General features: G+C 40.3%; 1 protein-coding gene across 2 annotated transcripts in view; it reads left to right on the top strand.

Moving 5' to 3' along the window:
* The window catches only part of LOC112412445 (S-adenosyl-L-methionine-dependent tRNA 4-demethylwyosine synthase), a 154,176-nt gene that overhangs the window by 70,494 nt on the left and 62,616 nt on the right, over nt 1-21,066 (top strand). For both annotated transcript variants that reach the window (XM_024764137.1, XM_024764138.1), the window contains exon 13: nt 10,969-11,104. In XM_024764137.1, the coding sequence (XP_024619905.1) occupies nt 10,969-11,104 (136 nt within the window). The remainder of the gene's footprint in view (nt 1-10,968; nt 11,105-21,066) is intronic.

Genomic DNA, 21,066 nt, shown 5'->3' with positions numbered 1-21,066 from the left:
TATGGCTCTGTGAGCCCTGCACAGAAGAGGACTTAACTGATGACTCGGAAAGTTCCAGCCGTGTTGATTGCTAGGACTGTGGGGCCCTGTAACAGTCGAGGGATCATGTGAGGAAGAAGCGGGTTTAGGAGGTAAGATGATGTGGTTGGTTTGGATGACTTGGAGGGCTCTCCAGGTAGAGATGACCATCTCCTGGGGCCTGGAAATGACCTGATTTTGCATTATACTTGAACTATACACATATTATAGTACCAAAAACATTAACTTTTACTTGGTTGTTATTTACTTGTGCCTTCTTCATTAGACTGTGAGTCCCTGGGCCAGTGACCCCTGCTTATTTATCTTTATGCCACTAGTATAATTCCTGGCACACTGTAGGTGCTTGGTTTAGAATTTAGCATCATAGGAAATCAAAGAGTTGATTAAAATTATTAGTTACCAGGCAGTAAAGTGAAAATCAGTAACATTGTCACAAAGATAGCTAAAATACTACTTCTTGAAGTTGTATAAAAAGTTAAAAGGGAAAGGTTTTAAAAAAGTCAATGTGTACATTTTGCATAGGGTCACTATTCCTTTTTTCAAATTTTTATGTTAAGATCTTTGACTTTTCAAATGGCTCATGGGGGGGGTTCAGATAGAGTGGTGTTGGGATACACACACACACACACACACACACACGCGCGCGCACACACACACACACGTATAGAAAAAAGGAGTCTATCCCAAATTTAAGACATGCAGTCGTCCCTGGTATCTGAGGAGGACTGGTTCCAGGACTCCCTGCAAATATCAAACCCCACTGATGCTCAAGTTCCTTTTATAAAATGGTATAGTATTTACATATAACCCACGCATATCCTCTCATACACTTTAAATCATCTCTAAATTATTTATAATACCTGATACATTGTAAATGCTCTGTAAATAGCTGCTGGCACATGGCAGATTCAAGGTTTGCCTTGGGGAGCTTTCTGGAATTTTTTTTCCCTAGAATATTTTTGATTTGTAGTTGGTTGAATCCGTGGATGTGGAACGCTCAGATACAGAGGGCCTACTGTAATGCCTAAAAAGAATTGAATGTTCCAGGAGTGGCATGTAAGATAATAACCAGAGAGGGTGATTCATTGTTTGATAATACGTGGTATTCTTTGTGAATGCCATCATGGATTGAGGAAAATGATAGAGAATTAAATAAGATATGTACTTGAAAGTGGTCCAAGAGAAAATGGAAAGAGAAATTTCCTAGGTGCAGATGATATTGTTTTATTTCCGTGAATTAGGAGGACTCTAAATACCAATTGTCTCTGGTGTCCTACAGAAAAACAAGGCTATAGATTTACTAATATAGCACGGAGGTCATGAATTTTGGAAGTTACCTCTAATGTTGATGCGCTTTGCTCATTCAAATCAGCTGTTAGATGAACCTCTTGCAACCATTTTATCTTTGAGCATACACTAGGAAGTAATAATGTTCTCTGGGTGGTTGGCTGTGTACTACTTTTTTTTTTAATAAAAAATTTCTAAATCACTACAGTGCCTAACCCATACTCTTTTGGTATCTTTTGAAGAAGATCTTGACCTTGTCAACTAGCCTTCCCTTGACCCACGTGCAAGCATTACATTCAGGCTAGTGGCCTTTTCAGGATGCTTAACTTTTCTTTAAAAGGGTCTCAGTCTCCCCTCCAGCTCTAAAGCATATGGCTCTTTGCTGACAGTTCTCCCACTGAAGGGAGTTTTCACAGTGAGTGGTCCTCGAGGATTTGTTGAAGATAGAAGCAGACACCTTAGGCAAATGAGAAAGCTTTTGCATTCTAGGTAGCTTTATGTTTTTGTTTGTTGACATAGAGGCTAATTAATAAAAGTGACAAGAATGTGTAAGACACTGAATGTTAATGATAGATCTGGTGGTGATTGCACAAAAAAAAAACCCCTTGAGAAAAAGCCTTCTTAGTTCCACAAAAACAAGTGCCTTTATAATGGTATTTTTAAATTTTAATTAATTAATTTTATTTTTATTTTTGGCTGTGTTGGGTCTTTGTTGCTGCATGCAGGCATTCTCTAGTTGTGGCGAGTGGGAGCTACTCTTTGTTGTGGTGCCCGGGCTTCTTGTTGCGATGGCTTCTCTTGCTGTGGAGTATGGGCTCTAGAGAGCGTGGGCTTCAGCAGTTGTGGCACACAGGCTCGCGGGCTCTAGAGCTCAGGCTCGGTAGCTGTGGCGCACGGGCTTAGTTGCTCCGCGGCACGTGGGATCTTCCCAGACCAGGGCTCAAACCCGTGTCCCCAGCATTGGCAGGCAGATTCTTAACCACTGCGCCACCAGGGAAGCCCCTATAATGGTATTTTTGATAGGCGTAAAACTGATATATGATACACTGTAGCATGTATCAGTTATCTTTTGCTGTAACCACTTGCCTTAAAACTGAGTCAGTCAAACTAGCAACGATTCATTTAGCTTGTAATTCTGTGAATCGGCTGGGAGGTCTTTTCATCTTGGCTGGCTTTGCTGGTCTCAGTGTTGTTCATGTGTCTAGCCAGTTGGCAAATATGCTGGGATGGCTGGTTTATGATGGCCTTGCCTGGGACAACCGGGACCTCTATATTCTTGTAGCCTCTTATCCTCCAGCAAGTCTGAAGTTGACCACGTGGTGGCAGGGTTTCAGTGAACAGCAAGAAAGGATAAACTCCAGCACACAGGCATCGTTCAAGCCTCTGCTTGTGTCACGTTTGCTCACTTCTCCTTGGCTAAAGCAAGTCACGTGGCCAAGCTTGGCGTCATTGAGGGGCACTCAGAGCTACATTGCAAAGGGTCATGGGTACAAGGAGAGGGAGAGTTTATGGCCACGTTTGTACTCTACCGAATAGCACAGCAGGCTGTGCTTTGTACAAGGAGGATAACCTTGAACGTACGAGGACTCGGTCTTTTTCAGGAACTTAATTAATCATGTGGGAAAGCTGGGAGAGTTCTTGAGACCAGAAGTCTCAAACTGGCAGTTGATAAGGAGTCGGTTTTATTTGTCCTGTAGCATGTTTAGAAACTTTTTTTTTTCTTTTTTTAGCCAACATTTAAAATCCAGAAATTTTTCATAAAAGAGATTTCTGACTTTGGAGAAAAAGACAATCTGGCAAAAATTGTCAAGAGCCAAGTATGAAGTGCTGTTTTTACAACACCAGAACACTTCACTCTTATCTGTTTTTTTACTCACAACACTTCTAACACCGGATGTGTGTTTTTTTCCCCACACCAAGCAGTCCTCTAATTCTCTGCAGGCACCAGCTAGGTGTCCTGCAGTTCAGTTCCATTCTGACACTGTCTCCCTGGGGTTAGCACAGACCTCACAGGGTCAGGACTCAGTCCCAGGCTGCCCCCTACTTCAGACACCAGTCACACTCCCGGGCTGCCACCTGTACTTCTGATGAACCGACGGTACATTGGGGTGTCGCACAACCCCTCCTTGGGTTTGATAATTTGCTAGAACAGTTCACAGAGCTTGGGGAAAACAATTCAGTTACTGTTACTAGTTTATTATAAAGACTACAACTCAGAAATATCTGGATAGAAGGGTTGCATGGGACAAGATGTGGGGAAAAGGGCCCTGGGCTTCCCCACCCTCTCCAGACGCATCACCCTCCCAGCACCCAATGTGTTCACCATCCCGGAAGCTCTCTGAAGCCGTCATTTGGGAGGGTTTTATGGAGGTTTCATTAGATAGGCAGGATTGATGAAATCATTGTGATTGGTCATTGGTGATTAGCTCAACCTCTAGCCCATCTCCCTTTCCTAGAGGTTGCAGGGGGAACTGAAAGTGCCAACCCTCTAATCACGTGGTCGGTTCTTCGGGCACCAGCCCCTCTCTGGAATGTGTCCATGGGCGCATCAGGAGTTACCCCATTAATATAAATTCTTGTATGGTTGAAAGGGGCTTATTATAGATAACAAAAGGCACTTCTCACCTCTGTCACTCGGGAAATACCAAGAGTTTTAGGAGCTCTGTGCCAGGAACTAGGGACAAAGACCGCATGTGTGTTCCTTGTTGTCTGACAATATCACAGCAAGGAACGGCTGTCTTTTCGGTAAAGCCTCTGCTTTTCAGTTTGCCACGCTCTCCACCATTTTACTGTCTCCTCAGCCCTGAGGCTGAGTCTCATCTGCCACCTGTCAGAGGGATCGCACTGTAGATTCTCTTACAGCAGAGAAATTTCTGTCGCCATTTCTAACAGACATGAAACAACGAAAGGGAGACAGAGTACCACATACAAGAAAAATGGGAAGCGTCTTGCTTTGAGTAAGGAAAGAATATTCTTGACTGTTTCACATGTAGTCTGTATTTTGGTGTCCAAAGAACTTCTTTTTCCTTTAAAAGTGGCTTGCTTGGGCTTTCCTGGTGGCGCACTGGTTAAGAATCCGCCTGCCTATGCAGGAGACACGGGTTCGAGCCCTGGTCCAGGAAGATCCCACATGCCGCGGAGCAACTAAGCCCATGTGCCACAACTACTGAGCCTGTGCTCTAGAGCCTGCGAGCCACAACTGCTGAGCCCGTGCGCCACAACTACTGAAGCCCACGTGCCTAGAACCCGTGCTCCGCAACAAGAGAAGCCACTGCAGTGAGAAGCCCGCGCCGCAACGAAAAGTAGCCCCCGCTCATCGCAACTAGAAAAGCCCACACGTAGCAACAAAGACCCAATGCAGCCAAAATTAAATAAATAAAATAAACAAATTTTTTTAAATAAATAAATAAATGTATTAAATAAATAGCTAAATAAATAAAAAAGTGTCTTGGTTGACTCACGTTATATCCTTGGTTCCTGCAGACATGTGAGTTTAGGACTCTTGTTCTCGAGACTGTATGATCTATGCTTGCATTCAGCCCTGCAGTCAGAAAGGCCCATCACACCTGGGTATCACTGTCCCACTGGAGCACTCCCTGTCATTACTTCCTGTAAATTGTTCTGTGCTAAGATGTCAAAGACCTACGTGAGACATCTTGCTAAAAGTAGACCATGTTGTAAGGTAAGGAGGTTGTTGAGAAACACTGAACCTAGTTTGTGCTTACTTTGTGGACATTTGAATCCTATAACTGTGTCTCTTTATGAGCATGAGAAGGTTTAAGGTCAAATGTTCAGCCCTTTGTCGACTGGCTCACTCTTAGCTTCATCTTTAGTTCACTTCTACACGATTTTCTTTTTTTTTAATTTTTTTGCAGAATCTTTTTTCTATTTTTAAAAGATATAAAAACAACTACTCCCATCAATAGCAATACAAGGTTTAACATTTTAACCAGATTTTCTCAGGCTTTTTCTGATACCTTTAGTAGCTAATTAGTTTGTCTACCCCTTCTTCTACACGATTTTCTTAACTATTTCATATTATTTTTAAGTTTACATTTAAAATCTTAAAATTTTTTCTTTTGTGATAAGTATAGTTAATTCAAAGCTTTCTCCCTGCTAGCAGGCTTATCATAAGAAACAGAGCTGTGTTCCATTTTTAACTATGACACGATTAACATTTAACTTCCTACACCTCCACCACCACCACAGAACTTGTCTCCGTGTACGTTTACTTTTGAGCACCTTCACTGAAACTATGTGTGAACTTTGTTTGTTCTCTTACTTCTTCCACTTGTATTTCTGTTATTTTGTTTGCTTTGTGTTTTGTTTTCTCTAGTATTTGCTAAGATATTCACTATATGTGTTAGAGAACCTCTATAAATTGGATATCTCTTCACATATTACTTAGTAAATGTATCAAGAAATGCATTAATTTTAATAAAAATAAAGTTTTCTTGTATGTATCAGCTCTAAGTGGCTATAGGTAACAGTTACAATGAAATGAAGATTGATTATAAATACTACCTGATCCTTTCAATAGAAGTTTTTTTTTTCTCCCAGCCTGTTTTGTTTGTATTAAGTTTAAAATATAGTCTTCTTTTGTGTCTGTGAATTGATGGGACACTTTTCAAAACTATGCTTTTCTGGATGGGCTAAAAAAAAAGAGACAGCACAGTGAAGTGATGAAGAGCTTGTGCTCTGTCTAGAAGAGACCTGGGTTTGAATCTTGACTGTATCTCTTGCTGTCTTTCTGACGCTGGGAAGGTAACCTCTCAGTGCCCAGTTTCCTCATCTGTAAAATGATGGCAATAATAATGACTACCTTATAGTGGCATTGTTAGTGTACGAGATAATATATGAAAAGCACCTTGGAAAGGTAGGCTAAGTAATATTGGTCAAGTATACTTTAAGGCAAGAACCATTATTTGAGATAAGATGGAACATTTCTTAATTATAAAATATTAAACCTACCAGGAACATAAAACAATATAATAATTCAAAAATTTTCAACAATCAGTAACATAATCTCAAAATTGACAGAACTATAAGGAGAAATAGTAAGTTTTTAACACATTTCTCTCAAACTGATAAAACAGGCAAATCAAAATCAGGAATAGTAGTGAAGATCTGAACAGCTAAATTAACAGATTTAGCGTGTATTACAGAAATAGAGTATTGAATTGAGAAACTTTGGAATATAAATTCCTTTTAAGAGCACAGAAGTTGCTCTCAGAAAAATTACCAAATGGCCATATGCTGGGCATTATAGCAAGTTACAAGAAAGTATTGCAATCATGTAGATTGCAATGCAATTAAACTATAAATCAGTACAAAAAGATAACTAGAATATTCCAATATGCTTATAATTTAAGCAATGCACTTTTCATTTGCTTATGGGTCAAAGAAGAAACCACAATGGACACAGGAAATATTGTGATGAATTGTAATGGAAATAAAAACAAAACTTGTTTGTTGGTTATTAGGAATAGCAGAGTACAGACCTTCAAAACCTACTCTTCTATAAAAACAGTGAGAATACCAGCAAAAATTGTCAGAATCAAATTCTTAACCAGAGGTATGCAACAATCTGAGGAACGTTTTTTTGCCCCCAGTAAATAGTATTTTTATTCTCATGTCAAAAAAGTATTTCTAGGGAATTTCCTGGTGGTCCAATGGTGAGGACTCCATGCTTCCAGTGCTGGGGGCCTGGGTTCAGTCCCTGGTTCGGGGAAGCTAAAATCCTGCAAGCTGCATGGCGCGGCCAAAAAGAAAAAAGAGTGTTTCTATGATATGCATTAACAGTACAAAAATATTTTGAATACTGCAGTGGCCTTTTTTTCTCCCAAGACTTCTTGCAACAGTACACTAGAATATTTGATTTTTGGATTCTGAGAAGCCAGTGGCTAAAGTAGAAACGGAAGGCTTTTGTTGAGGGGTATGTGTGGGTACGGGGATGGCCGTTTTTCTTTGGATCCAGGCTCTGTACAGTAAAGAGGAGGCAAAAAACAACAAAGTTAAATTACAAAAAGATTTGTCTTTTAAGGCTCAGGATTGAAACTTAGCTTAGAAATAGGTTAAAGTAGGCTGTGGTGGAAACCCACTGTTCCTCAGAAAATTAGCTGAACTGCAATATGAACAGTAAGATTTGTGATGTGTTAACATGTCCTTATTCCATTCCAACTTCTCCAGCTCTGCAAACTAGTAGCCTGCAGTCGTGGTAAAAACCAGTAGCCTGGCAGCCAGGGGAAGGGACAAAACAGAGTTGGAACTCTTTCAAAGTCCCATTCCTGGAGAACTGTCATTATATGGTATGTGTGGCAGTTCCCTGGAAACTCTCACTCACGGGGGTTGTGTTTGTTACAAGTGACTCAGAGTTTGTCCAGCACTGAAAGCCTTTCTCTGCGGTGTTTCTCATAAGCAATTATCAGTAATTGTTTAACTTCACAGCTGCCTGAGGCAGCAGTAACCATTGGGGCAAACAGGAAGCTAACCAAATACTTAAAAGGAAAAGCCAGGGAATGAGATGTCTGTAGGGGACTTTGAGAAGCTCCAGCATGTTCCTGGAAATCTAGAAGACCATGTACACGGGCAGGGCTGTGGGTATGCCAGGGAAGACTTGAAAAGGCCCTATATGCCCACCTCCACTTGATATATTGATGTCTTGAGCAGGTAGACAGTGAAAGCTAAGGCACAGTTGTCAAATGCCTGCCTGGACATCGAAGGCATGCCCTAATATACACACATAGAGCCCTTCAGCAAAGGCTAGGAGACTTATTGATTGAAGTCATTTAAGGATATCTCTGTCTAATCCTTACCTGACCACTAAGTTAATCAAACAGGGATTTTAGTGGTTAAACACAACCAAGAATACAGAATTTACCAAATAAGTTCAGTAACAACAAAAACAGCAAGCAGACAGAAAAGAAAAAAAAAACAAAAACACCCCTGGGTTGGGAGATACCTGATTTAGAATTGCCAAATAATATTATTTAAAATGTCCAGCTTTCGTAAAAAAAAAAAAAAACCATGAACTAGACACAGAAACGAGACTGTGGCCCATAACACAGGGAAGGAAACAGCTAATAGAAACTGTCCCTTTTTTGGATAGATTTCACATATAAGTATTGGATATTTGGGTCACTTCGGTTATTTTTTTGTCCAATAGCATCAAAGTTACTATTGAAGCCTCTAGATTTCTTGAAAACATAAATCTCTCTCCCTGTTTTCCTTTCTGTAGAGATGAAGAGGTTTCATTCTAGGTAGGATCTTGATATGATTATTGATTATTCTGGGTAGGATGAGGCCTAATCTCTACAGAAAGGGAAGAAGGGAGAGGGATTTTTATGTTCCATTGCAATGTTTTTCTATATATGATCATTCATAACTCAGAGATTTAAAATTAGCAGGATGAAGGGTCATCACAAAAATCATATCAAGATTCGTAGGGTATTTTCACTGGGGATTGGGCTCAGAGTTATATATCCCTTTTATTGTATAGTCCTTTTTAATTGTTCTCAACAGCAGTGTGAGATTCTGAGACACAGGAATTATTATGATGGTTTTAAGGATATAACTAAAATGATCCTATCTCTGAATAGAAAGGAGACAGACAAATGACGGTGCTTGGAGCCTCATCACCTGTCACGGGGAACAGAGACCAATAGCAGGCAGACATAAGATCCCTGAGGCTCAGAAAATCTCTCCAGTGTCCTTTTACTCCTTTTGAGCCCCTTAGGAATGAGCTCTACAGTTCCTTGGGGTTTTCCTCTTCTCCATTCTTCCTCTGATCCCTGGCCAAAGAGCTATAAAATTCCTGATTATAGCATCTCAGACATTTAGTAATGTCAAAAATTCCTTATTGCTAGTGTCAATGTCCAGGACTACTTTTTTTTTTTGCAAAATGGTGGTGGTTTGTAAGACATCTATGGCCTTTGGAATTTACTGTTCATACTCTTGAAGTAGTTATGGAAGTGTAGTGAAAAGGTCAGGCCAGTTCCCATTTTGCATCAGGCAGCTTTATGACAAAGTCCTGTGAGTATCAGACAATGATAGCCAGCGGTATTCATTAAGACAATCCTTTTTATGTTTGTAAAACATGAAATCCAGTTAAAGTAGCTTGTCTGTTATTAAAGAGGCCCCCAGCAAAAGGGGTGGTGAGACAGAATGCTGCCATTACAGTATGCTGTTGCTTTGCATTTCCAGTAATTGATGTCCTTTGCTCAGTAGTGACACATTATTGAACTTTTAAGGATTCCGTTATATCAGTATTGGAGAGGGATTAAAGCAATGAGAGTCTGCCAGTGTTTTAATCATTCTTTCCTAACTTTGGTCAGAGCTTCTCTACTTTTAACAGCTTTGGGTTTGGGCCCTTCTGGTTTTTCCATATGTCACTAAGCCAGATGATTACAAGCATTTGTTTGGCCTACATTTCCTTAAAAGTTCTGTCAGCTGAAGTCAACAGTATCCACTAAAAAGTAGCTTGAAGTGTCTACCTGTATGGCTGGATGAAAAGAAAAATAGAGCTCCTGTCCTTCAAGGTCTTCCACTCAAAGATTGATAAGGCCAATACTGATAGATATAAAAAGCTCATAAATCACTTTGATGGTGAATGTTACGGCATGTGAATTATGTGGCAGTTTTTAAATGCCTAGACTTTGAAACAAAAAATGTATAAATAACATTCTAGGGGTAAATGCAAATTATGGAATAGTTACAGCAAATTAAGAATGGGAGAATTTGGTCAGAGGATTATTAAGGGGAAATTTCTTTCTACTTCGAAATTCATTGAAGAGAGTGAATTATGAGACCTATTTGAAGGGAGAACAGAGAGGCTCTGAGAAAAAGTACAGTCTGGGCTTAAAACATAACTGGCAAGAAATCTGGTAGATGATGACATTGTGAAATGAGTCAGTGAATTTGAGCGAAGTGGAGAATGAGTGGTACTCATGGATGTGGATTAAGAAGGCAAAGAAAGATAAGAATCTACAACATACATTTTTCTTCTGGGTTGTGCTCTTTTGTAAGTGCTTGGCTGCTCTTTTTCTAACTCTGCATTGCTTATGGCTCCCTGATACGGGTCATTGTTCGCCCACACAGGGCTTGACTTTAAACCCACTCCTGCTCTCAGAGGCATAGGTGAGGCATTGGTGTGGCTCTGTGCCCTTAAAGAAGCCTTGTTCTTGTGCCTTAGAAAACATCCATCAGCAAATTGATGATGGGAGGTGGCCCGTCAGCACAGACCCCTGTAGAAGTCTTAAGTGGCAGAGTTTATGAAGAAACTTTGGTCTGAGAACCCCTTGTAATTGTGCGGAGCTGATGGTGCCAGACCTAAAGCCTGATCTTGTTTTATTTTCCACTAAAATGTAGTGTTTGAAGAGAGACTAATTTTAAGTAATCCAATGTTTTCAGTTTATTAGGGATGGTGTCCAGTCATTTTAAAAAATAACCAACTGACATCCCATTCTGTCACATTAAAATCATGACTTCAATCTTCTGGGAGAAGCAGAACCCCCTAGACCCCAGTGAAATGTTTAATCATCACATCTATTACAGATTGTAAATTTAACATCATGAAAAGCCTGACTTAGGCATAATTTTCTTCTTCTATTGTTGTATTTTTTTTTTTAATTTTAAATTATCAAGGAACCTCAAACCAGTTACCCAGCTATACGTCAGTGTGGACGCCAGCACCAAAGAGAGCCTGAAGAAAATTGACCGCCCGCTCTTCAAGGATTTCTGGCAAAGATTCCTCGACAGTTTAAAAGCCTTGGCTGCAAAGGTAAGAATCATGACATCTTAAAAAAAAGATTTTTTTTCTTTAAAAAAAAAAAAAAAGACTAAAATCTTCAACTTTTTTCTAGACTTCCACTTTTATTATTCAGTAAATATTTATCGAGTTCCTCTTAAGTTTCTAGCACTCTGCCTTATATATATTATATGTCCTTCACGTATTTCAGGAGAGAGATGCACACTCCCAAAGCTAATTAATAAAACACGGGTAAGCGCAGTACATAGCAATCCTAGAAGAGGCGTCAGCAAATAGTGTATGTTTAAATATGAAGTTAATTTTCCTGAATTTCTAGAACAAAATTTCCTACCCAGTGAGGAACTCAACCCCAGAATGTCCGACCCCAGTGTCTTTTCCTGCAAACAGTTGCCCCTTCTTAAATCTTCCTGTTCTTTTAGACCTAAGGTACCTTCTGGTTCTTCTTTTCCATTGGCCCCTGTGTCAATAGTTGGTATTTTCTGTTAGTTCTACCTCTTCTTCTCTTGTAGCCATTTCTCCTTTTCTGTTCTCTTTGCTTCTACCCTGCAGTTCCCCTTGGTTTACCCAAATCTAACTGATACTGACAGTCACTACAGGAGCTTAAAAAATTACAGTTTCCTATTCCTAGGGGGATTTGAGAATCTGCATTTTAAACATCTCGGGTGATTTTTGATGTGCAGCCAAATATATGGAAGTCACTGTCCCAGAAAACCTGCCTTTCTCTCCTTTGCCCGGCACTTACTGTGGCATTCCCACCCCGTCGCCGTCCGGCTGCAGTGAACATTTCCAGACTCATCCTTCACCGTGTTCCCCAGGAATGCTACACAGCCCTGCTTGTCTTGCTATTTCTGCAGGTGTGCCCAGCACTTGTCCCGAGTCCTTGGTTACCTCCTCAGAACCTAGACTGTCCTCTCTTTCCATTTTTTTGACTTGTAGAAATCCTATGCAACCTTCAAGTCTCAGCTTCATTATTACCTCTACTGCGAAGCCGTTTTCAGTTGCAAATAGCTGCCCCTGTCTGCCTTCCCAAGTTTTATATCTGTAAATACACTTCATTTCCTCTGTTTTATCCTAGCTTCTCTCTCCCCAACTGGATTCCTTACTCATATCTGAATTCTAACACAACATAGTTAATGGTATTTGATAAATGTTTGTTAAAAGAATGAATGAGTGGAGACTCATCCAGAGCTCTATAGTAGTGCGATGTACTCTACCCATTTTCTTGACTTTTCAGCTGATCAGAACCGCCTCGCCCCTCCCCCCCCCCCGCCCCCTGCTTTTATGCTTGAGAAGTTAAATCAGTGCCTTTTTTGGTGATTAACACTGACATTATTTAAGACATTCAAAATAGGCATTGGTTTCTGATCTGTCTTGGATTATTTGTAAAGCTAGCAAGTCAGATGCTTTTTGGTTCCTAAATTTTCTTCGTCTCTGGACTTTACCTTCAGCTGTATCCTCATTGCTTATTGCTGAGACAGGAGATACATAGCATTAAAATCAGAACGGATTTAGATGGAAGTAAACAGCAGGGGCTGGCAGTCTCAGACACATATGAGATTGTTATCTAGACCATATCCTGAGTCGGGGAGTGTGGAAGATGAGAAATAGGCATTAGCAGAATGGCTCAATAGGCTCCTTTTTGCCTTTTTGCCAAAATTTTCCACAAAATGAATTCGTATCTTGAAGTTACAAGTAAGCCTTTGGATGTCCAGTTCAGTTGTAAGTACTCTGGATTGACTCATTGATAGTAACGCACTAACTTAAAGTTCTACAATATTTTCTAACCCATGAGCTTCTTACATATAATATCATAATTGTGTCCACGTAACAATAGTTGAAAAAGTTTCCTTGGGCTGTTTAAACTAGCTGCTCTCAGATTAGGGCAATTGCTCTCTAAGCATTTTGTAGCAATGAGTTTATGTTTCTCATTCTTGTATTGTTTTACTGTCATTTAAGAAAGATCTGCAGCAGGAAACTGCTGTCAAAATAAAAAGTTTTCTTTAAATTAACTCAAGCTATGTTATTTCCTTTTTAATGTCTGATATTATTGGTACGTTAGATACTATCAAGAAAGGTCGACTTTACTGCTGTTTAATACTGAAAAATAAGACATTTATGTTGTGACTATACTTATTAGCTAGGGTCAAATATATGATCACTGTCATCTGATAATCATTTGAGTTTTTCAATGAAAACTTTGAAAAGTGATATTTGAGATGTTTCAATTAGAACATCCATACTGTTATCTTCTGTTACTTGTTTGAGCTTTAAGTATACCTGAGCAAGAAAAGACATTTGACAAGAAAGAATTTCTTAAACTTTATAAACAAAGAAATCCGATTTTTCCCAAGCTTTTCAGCCTACGTATGATCTAGTACCACCCAAAGTAGAAGAAGGTAGCATATTTTGTTTTATTACTCTTGGCAAGTATAAAGGTTACATTTCAAGATTCTTTTCCTTTGTCTAAATGTTCCTTTTCAAATATGAGGGGAGAAATAGATTGGTATTTGAGTATGTGGGGCTAAAAAGCAATTCCATCAAGATAACACAGCATAAAATGTGTTAGCTTCAATTTCTGGACATGGCAGCTACTTGTCGAACAGTCCTTTTTTAAAAAAAAAAAAAAAAAAGAAATCCGTCTGTGCAAGACAGCACTGCCTACCTTTGGCAGTAGACTTTTTTTTTAAATTTATTTATTCATTTACTTAATTTTTGGCTGCGTTGGGTCTTTGCTGCTGTACGCGGGTTTTGTCTAGTTGCTGCGGGGCTACTCTTCGTTGGCGGTGCATGGGCTTCTCATTGCGGTGGCTTCTCTTGTTGTGGAGCACGGGCTCTAGGCACGTGGGCTTCAGTAGTTGTGGCACATGGGCTCAGTAGCTGTGGCTTGCAGGCTCCAGAGCACAGGCTCAGTAGTTGTGGCGCACAGGCTTAGTTACTCCGCTGATGTGGGATCTTCCTGGACCAGGGCTCGAACCTGTGTCCCCTGCAGTGGCAGGTGGATTCTTCACCACTGCACCACCAGGGAAGCCCTGGCAGTAGACTTTTATCAGAAGTGTGACCAGATGTGTTTCTCTTGGCACATTATTATGCCAAGTTGAAGATCCAGCAGGAAATGGAAGCAATTAATCCTTTTCCACGTTTGAGCAATAATACTGATATTCTTGAAACCTCATGTTGGAAAGACAAAAATAATTTCCCGCATTACATATTTTGGGGTATCCAAAATGAACTTAGTTCTGTGGATGTGAGCATGCATTGACCTGATGTTATCGGAGGAATGTTGTTTCGCTGTTAAGAAGGGCTTATTATACATGAATGAGATGGCTCTATATCTAATATTTAAATAAACCAAAGTATCCATGTGACCCACAACTGGCAGGTTTTAGAAAACTAATATTTGACCTTATCTCTGATTATAAAAATTACACATTGAATATAGAAATTTGGGGGGAAGTAAAGAGAAATATAAAGGAACAAATGAAGAAGCTACCTATAATTCCAGGACCTTGAGGCAGCTACTACTGACGTTTTAAAGTAGTACTTCTAGTTAATCCTTTGAGAGGGAGAGAGTGATTGGTTTTGCGTATATGGTTCAGTTTTATATGTTGCTATTTTTTGTTGTTAACATCGGGTCATGAGCAGTTTTGCATGCTATTAAAGTTTCTCTATGACCTTCAGGTTAAAGACAGCATAGTTTTTCATCAGTAACAGTGTGAGATAATACATATATTGGTCTCTGTCCCCAGTTCCTGGCACAGAGTTCCTAAAGCCCTTGTAACTTTCTAAGTGATAAGAGCGTTAGAGCGTCTTTTATTCTAATAAGGCACCTTGGAATTTTCAGCACCCCCTTGCCACACACACACACACACACACACACACGCACACACACCCCTCTCTAGAGAGGGGAGATGGGCTGGAAATGAAGTTAATAATTGATTGTGCCTGCGAGAGGAAGCCTCCATAAAAATCCCACTAAGGGGTTTGGGGAGCTTCCAGGTTGGTGAACACATCCACATATCAGGAGGTTGATGCGTCCCCAGCTCCATGGGGACAGAAGTGCCTGTGCTCAGGACCCTCCCAAGACCTTGCGTTATGTGTCTCTTCATCTGGTTGTTCATCTGTACCCTTTAATAAACTGGTTAACCTAAGTCAGTGTTTCCCTGAGTTCTGTGAGCTGCTGTAGCAAATTAATCAAACCAGAGGAGGGGGTTATGGGAACCTCTGATTTAGAGCCCATCAGCCAGAAGCACAGGTGATAACCTAGACTTGGGACTGGCCTCTCCAGTAGGGTGTAGTCTCAGAATTGAGTTAATTTGTAGGACACCAGCTGGTGTTGCAGAGAATTGCTTGGTGAGGGAAAATCCCCCGCACATTTGGTGACCAGAGGTGTCAGAAGTGCAGTGTTGTGTGTGAGTGGTAAAGCAGACACATGGGAGAGAAGACTGGGCTTTTCCCTCCTCACTCAGTTTCCTGCTTGTTGGCCAGTATCAGGGTCTCGCAAGACTGTGTTCCAGCCTGCTTCTCCATATCATGGGGGCCTGAGTGTAAATCAGGTTCCTGTCCTGAGCACACCTGAGAGGGGGCCTTGTGCCTCTGCGGCTCTCCAGTTGCAGCATGCACAGTTTGTTACTTTCTAACATTGCTAAAGTCAGATAGCCAGAGATGGCATGTCGTATTTAATTGCTAGCATTGTTACTTTCATAAAGGAGAGACATAAAATGATGGTACATAAAATAATTGTGTGTCTTACAATCTAGAATATCTTAGAGTCAAAGAAATAGCCTGTCTTCTTCCCTCCCTTTTAGGACAAGCTAATCACCCCTCCATCATTCTGACTGGTTCCCCTGCTTATTGATCTATTTGGTTTATTTCCACCTCCCCTTATCGATGCCAAAGGCTTCTCTTGAGCCTTAGTCCATCTGGCTGTGGTCTGGATATTTGTTTCCTATTATTGTCTTTTCTTAGGCTTTATCTTGCCCTTTACCTTTATCTAACGTGCGTGTACCCTCTCTGTAGGCATGGATCTTCCAGGGTGTTGATTCCAGCCATCTTGGGTTTAATGCCATTTCACCCTCCTCTGGTTGGCTAAAAGGATATTCTGGTTTCAGCCACTTTTGAAATCAGACCAAGACTGCTGACCTTGATCTCTCCCATGGTGTTTTCCAAAGCCAGTGCCTACGAAGTGTTTGGCTTCCCCCAGCCCCAGGAAATTCCCTAGTAAATAGGTTTTCTCCAGACCTGACTTCTGCCTAAGCTTTTTAAGGAAAGATGAACGTGTTGCATCTTAGGTTCATGTTGAGACATTAAGTGATGTCTAGTAGATCATTGCTTACATGACTTGGGGACTCAGAGGAATGTTGGAGTGTGAATATATAGATTTAGAAGTCATCTCTGTAGCAGTAGATTGCAGGTGAAGGCAAGAAAGTGGATGGAATTATCCAAGAAGTGTCTAAAGAGGGCCAAAGAAGGAAGCTTAGGGAAGACAACTTTTCAAGCTTTCAAGATGAAGAGTGTATATAGAGAGTGACTCTGGGAAGAATTTGATAATGGTGTTGGTACAATCCCATGCAAGTATTGTGTATTACATACAATTCAAAGAAACAATGAGTTTTCATGAAGATATTGAGGGAAGGTTAAGGGGTGATGAAAAAAGAAACTTGGTTTACCAGTTGGCCTCTAATGACTGTGTCAAAAAGAAGTAGAATACAGTGTTTTGCATAGAAACCGTTGTGTAGTGGGTCGAATGGAAGGATGGAAGTGGGGAGAGTGAACAAAAGATATTAATGTAATGAATATTAACCTTTTGAACCCAGAGCAATAATATTGTTTAAAGAAGAAATTAAAGACATTTCCTTTATCTTAAACTATCTGTCTATCTTTATCTATCTTAAACATTAGATAACCATATCTGCTAAAAACAAATTAGAAAATAAATATTCCCATAATGAAGAAAATAAGATGACTTATACGCTAACAGAATTCAAAGGTAAAAATACTATTACTATAGTGCTGCTTTTCTTCCAGAGTTTAATTTATACGTATGTAAGTGTGTGTGTATTTTACTTATAAAATGAGATCATTACATATTTTTACAACTGTACTTTTTATTTAAAATATCATGAACAACTCTATCAACTTCTGTCACCATACATTATTTTGCCCATTCTTGAACTTCTACATTTATTTATTTTATTTATTTTTTATTTTTTTGTGGTACGCGGGCCTCTCACTGTTGTGGCCTCTCCCGTTGTGGAGCACAGGCTCCAGGCACGCAGGCTCAGCGGCATGGCTCACGGGCCTAGCCGCTCCGTGGCATGTGGGATCTTCCCGGACCGGGGCACGAACCCGTGTCCCCTGCATCGGCAGGCGGAATCTCAACCACTGCGCCACCAGGCCTTACATTTATTTTTGATTTGACTATTTTTGAACTTTATACAAATAGAACCATTTATTATGTATTCCTTTGTGTTTGATTTTTTTTTTTGCTCAGTACCCTGTTTGAGATTTCTCCATGACGTTATATGCAACAATTCATTCATTTTTACTGCTATATAGTATATGACTATACAACAAACTATTCAGTGTTTCTACCATTGGTGGACATTTGAATTGTTTTATGTTTTTCACTATTATGAATAATTTTTATGGACATTCTTGTAGATATATAAATATACCTGCATTTCTGTTGGGTAAATATGTAGAGCGGAATTGTTAGATTACAGGGTAAGTGTACATCCCACTTTAGTAGATACTACCAATTTTCCAAAGTAATTGTACCGATTTATATTTCTCCCAGCGGTGTGTGAGAAGGCCAGTTGTTCTACATTCTCTGACCTCCCCCCCACTTTAAAATTTAGCCATCTTCATTGTTGTTTAGTGATATTTCACTGTAGTTTTAGGTTGCATTTCCCCAGTGAATACCTTTCAATTTGAATACTTTTACAGATGCTGATTGGCCATTTGGCTATCCTTCTTATGTGAATTATGTGTTCAATTCTTTTGTTCCTTATTTGGATTATTGTTGATTTTTTATTGACTTGTAGATGTTCTAAAATATATTCTGGATACAAGAGCTTTGTCAGATACATGTTTTCAAGATACCTTCTAGTCTTTTTTTGCCTTTTTACTCTTAATGATATATTTTGATAAACAGAAGTTCTTAATTTTAACAAAGCCCAATTTATTAATTTGTTGAAGTTTTATGGTTAGTGCTTTTCATGTCCTGTTTATGAAATCTTTGTCTACCCCAAGGTCATGAAGATATTTTCTTTTTTTTTTTTTGTAAAAGCTTTATTTTTCTTTCACATTTGGGACTATGAATCATCTCAAATTAATTTTTTTAGGGTAATTTGAGGAGGGTTTATTTAGTAAGGCCTTAATTAAAAAAGTGTGTGGAAGGAATAGAGGAACCATTGGAATTGTGCCAAGGATCCTGGGGCCAGCAGCACCAGAGTATTACCATCCGCACAGGTGTCCAACAACAGGGGGATTGATTGCTAATATGAGTGGCTGACACTTACCAAATATTGGGTGGAGAGAGCTTTAAGCTTCCCCTTGTCCGTTTTTGCATTCTGATAGAAGTTTAGGGCATATTTCTGGACAAAGCTCTTAGGGGATACAGTTTTGGTAAGAGGGAGCAAAGAGTTAATTCAAAACTCTTGTTCATGCTTTTGCCCATAGGTAGATGAAGATTAGGTAGGCTGGGAGCTGGTCCTTCTTGAGGGGATTCTCTGACCTGGGGAGGCCTAGCTAGACCAAAGTACAGCCCAAAGGGAGGAGTAAGTGGTTTGGGGCAATTCTGCTGAGGGTCTGAAGGACAAAGTCTTGTCTTGGGGATACCTTTTTCTTGGGGATACCTTTTTCTTATTTTTAAGGAAAAAAATTTTTTTTCAATTTTATTGAGAAATAATTGACATATATCACTGTATCAGTTTAAGGCCTGTAGCCTGATTGTTTGAGTTACATGTATTGTGAAATGTTTGCCACATCCATCTTTTTATGTTTTTATGATGTTAATTATCATTCTTTTGCTTCCACTCAGAGAACTGGCCCTTTAGCATTTCTTGTAAGGCAGGTCTGGTGGTGATAAACTCCCCCAGGTTTTGTTTGTTTGGGAAAATCTTCCCCTCTCTCTGTGTCTGAAGGACAGCCTTACGGGGTATAGAATTCTTGGTTGACAGTTATTTTCTTTCAGTATTTTGAATATGACAGCTCATTCTCTCCTGGCCTGAAAAGTTTCTGTTGCAAAATTCACTGATTGTTTCATGGGAGTTCCCTTGTGAGTTCTCTTTTTTCTCTCACCACTCTTAAAATTCTTTCTTTGACTTTTGGCAATTTAATTATAATGTGTCTGGGTGTGATCCTGTTCAATTCAACCTGTTTGGGTCCTTTGGGCCTCATGGATCTGGATGTCCATTTCTCTCCCGAGGTTAGGAAGTTTTCAGCCATTATTGCTTTAAATATACTTTCTGTCCCTCTATCTTTCTCTTGTCTTTATGGAATTCCCATAATGCAAATATTGTTTATTTTCATGGTATCCCATAATTCCTGTAGGCTTCCTTCAATTTTTCATTTTTTTCCCCTTTTTGTTCCTTTGACAGTTTCCAATGTTCTGTCCTCCAAGTTGCTTATTATTTTGTTTTGTTTTCTTTTTTAAATGTGCGGTGAGTCTAATTTTGAAACTCTTTATTGAATTCTTTAGTTCAGTTACTCTATTTTTCAGTTCTAGGATTTCTCTTTGGGTTTCTTCAATGGTTACTGTTTCCTTGTTGAACTTCTCATTTTGTCCATGCATTGTGTTCTTAATTTTGTTTAGTTGTCTTTCTGTGTTTTCTTGTAGTTCTTGTAGTTAAGAGGATTGTTCTGAATTCTTTGTGTGATAGTTCATCAGTCTCCATTTCTTTAGAGTCAGTTGTTGGAGCTATTAGTTTCTTTTGGTGGTTTCATATTTACCTGACTTTTGACGACCCTTGGTTCCTTACATATTTTTCTGTGCATTTGAGTAACTGGGCTCTTCTTCCAGACTTCACAGGTTTGCTCTGGCAGAGACAGTTCTTCACCAGGCAGCTCAGTTTGGGTTTCTGGGTGTATCTTCTAGTAATGTCCTTGGGCAGCTGGGGCCTGCTATTCTGGTCTGTTTTGGGTGAGGCACTTGTTTGAGCTCTGAGAATGGGGATGGGGGCAGAGTGCCACTGCCTGAGAAGTTTGTATAGGGCTGCTGGCTTGGTTCCCCACACAAGTGAGGCTGGAGGAGGGGCTCCATGCTTGCCTGGATCCTCTGATCAGGCTTACTCAATGGTCCTGACTGTGTACTATATTCTGTAGTAGATGGGGGCTGTGAATTAGCTTCCCTGCCCTGGCAGGCCAGCCAGATGGGATCCAGGTCCCGTATAGCTGGTTGTTTGGGGGCCTGAATCAGGCCAGAGTGTGCACTGAATTTCCTGGTCAGGGAAGGCCATCGGTTCTGTTCTGCAGGTTGGGGAGGCATGGGCTGTGCTCTCTGTTCAGTGCCGCTGTACATAGGGCCATTGAATGGGCTGTGCAGCTTCCCCTGTGCTCTGGTCAGACTCCCTGGTTGGACAGGCTGAAGGCTGTATTCAACAATAAGTGGGCCTGTGAATTAGATTCCCAGCCTGGGTGCAGCGGGAGAAGAAGCTCTAAAACTGGTAAAACTTTTTGTTGTCACACCCCAGGTTTCCTGACTGAGCAGGGCCATTGGCTTTGGTCTGCAGACTCTCGGCTCTGCCTGCGCACCTCTCTGCTGGAGTCCTTCTGGACTGCACAGCTTCCAGGTGTTGTCACCAGCCCTTCTGGTCAGATGAGGCTGGAGGACACTGTCCACAGCGGATGGGATTGTGATTCAGCTCCTCGCTTGGGCACAGGCAAACTGGGCTCTAGGGCAGCAAAACTCCTTGTTTGAGGATCCGAATCGGGCAGATCTGCCCCCCACCAAGTTCCCTGGTCAGAGCGCACCC

The sequence above is a fragment of the Neophocaena asiaeorientalis genome, unplaced genomic scaffold (assembly GCF_003031525.2).
Source record: "Neophocaena asiaeorientalis asiaeorientalis breed wild unplaced genomic scaffold, Neophocaena_asiaeorientalis_V1.1 scaffold490, whole genome shotgun sequence".
NCBI classification, from domain to species: Eukaryota; Metazoa; Chordata; class Mammalia; order Artiodactyla; family Phocoenidae; genus Neophocaena; species Neophocaena asiaeorientalis.
This window is presented reverse-complemented; position numbering and strand designations above follow the sequence as displayed.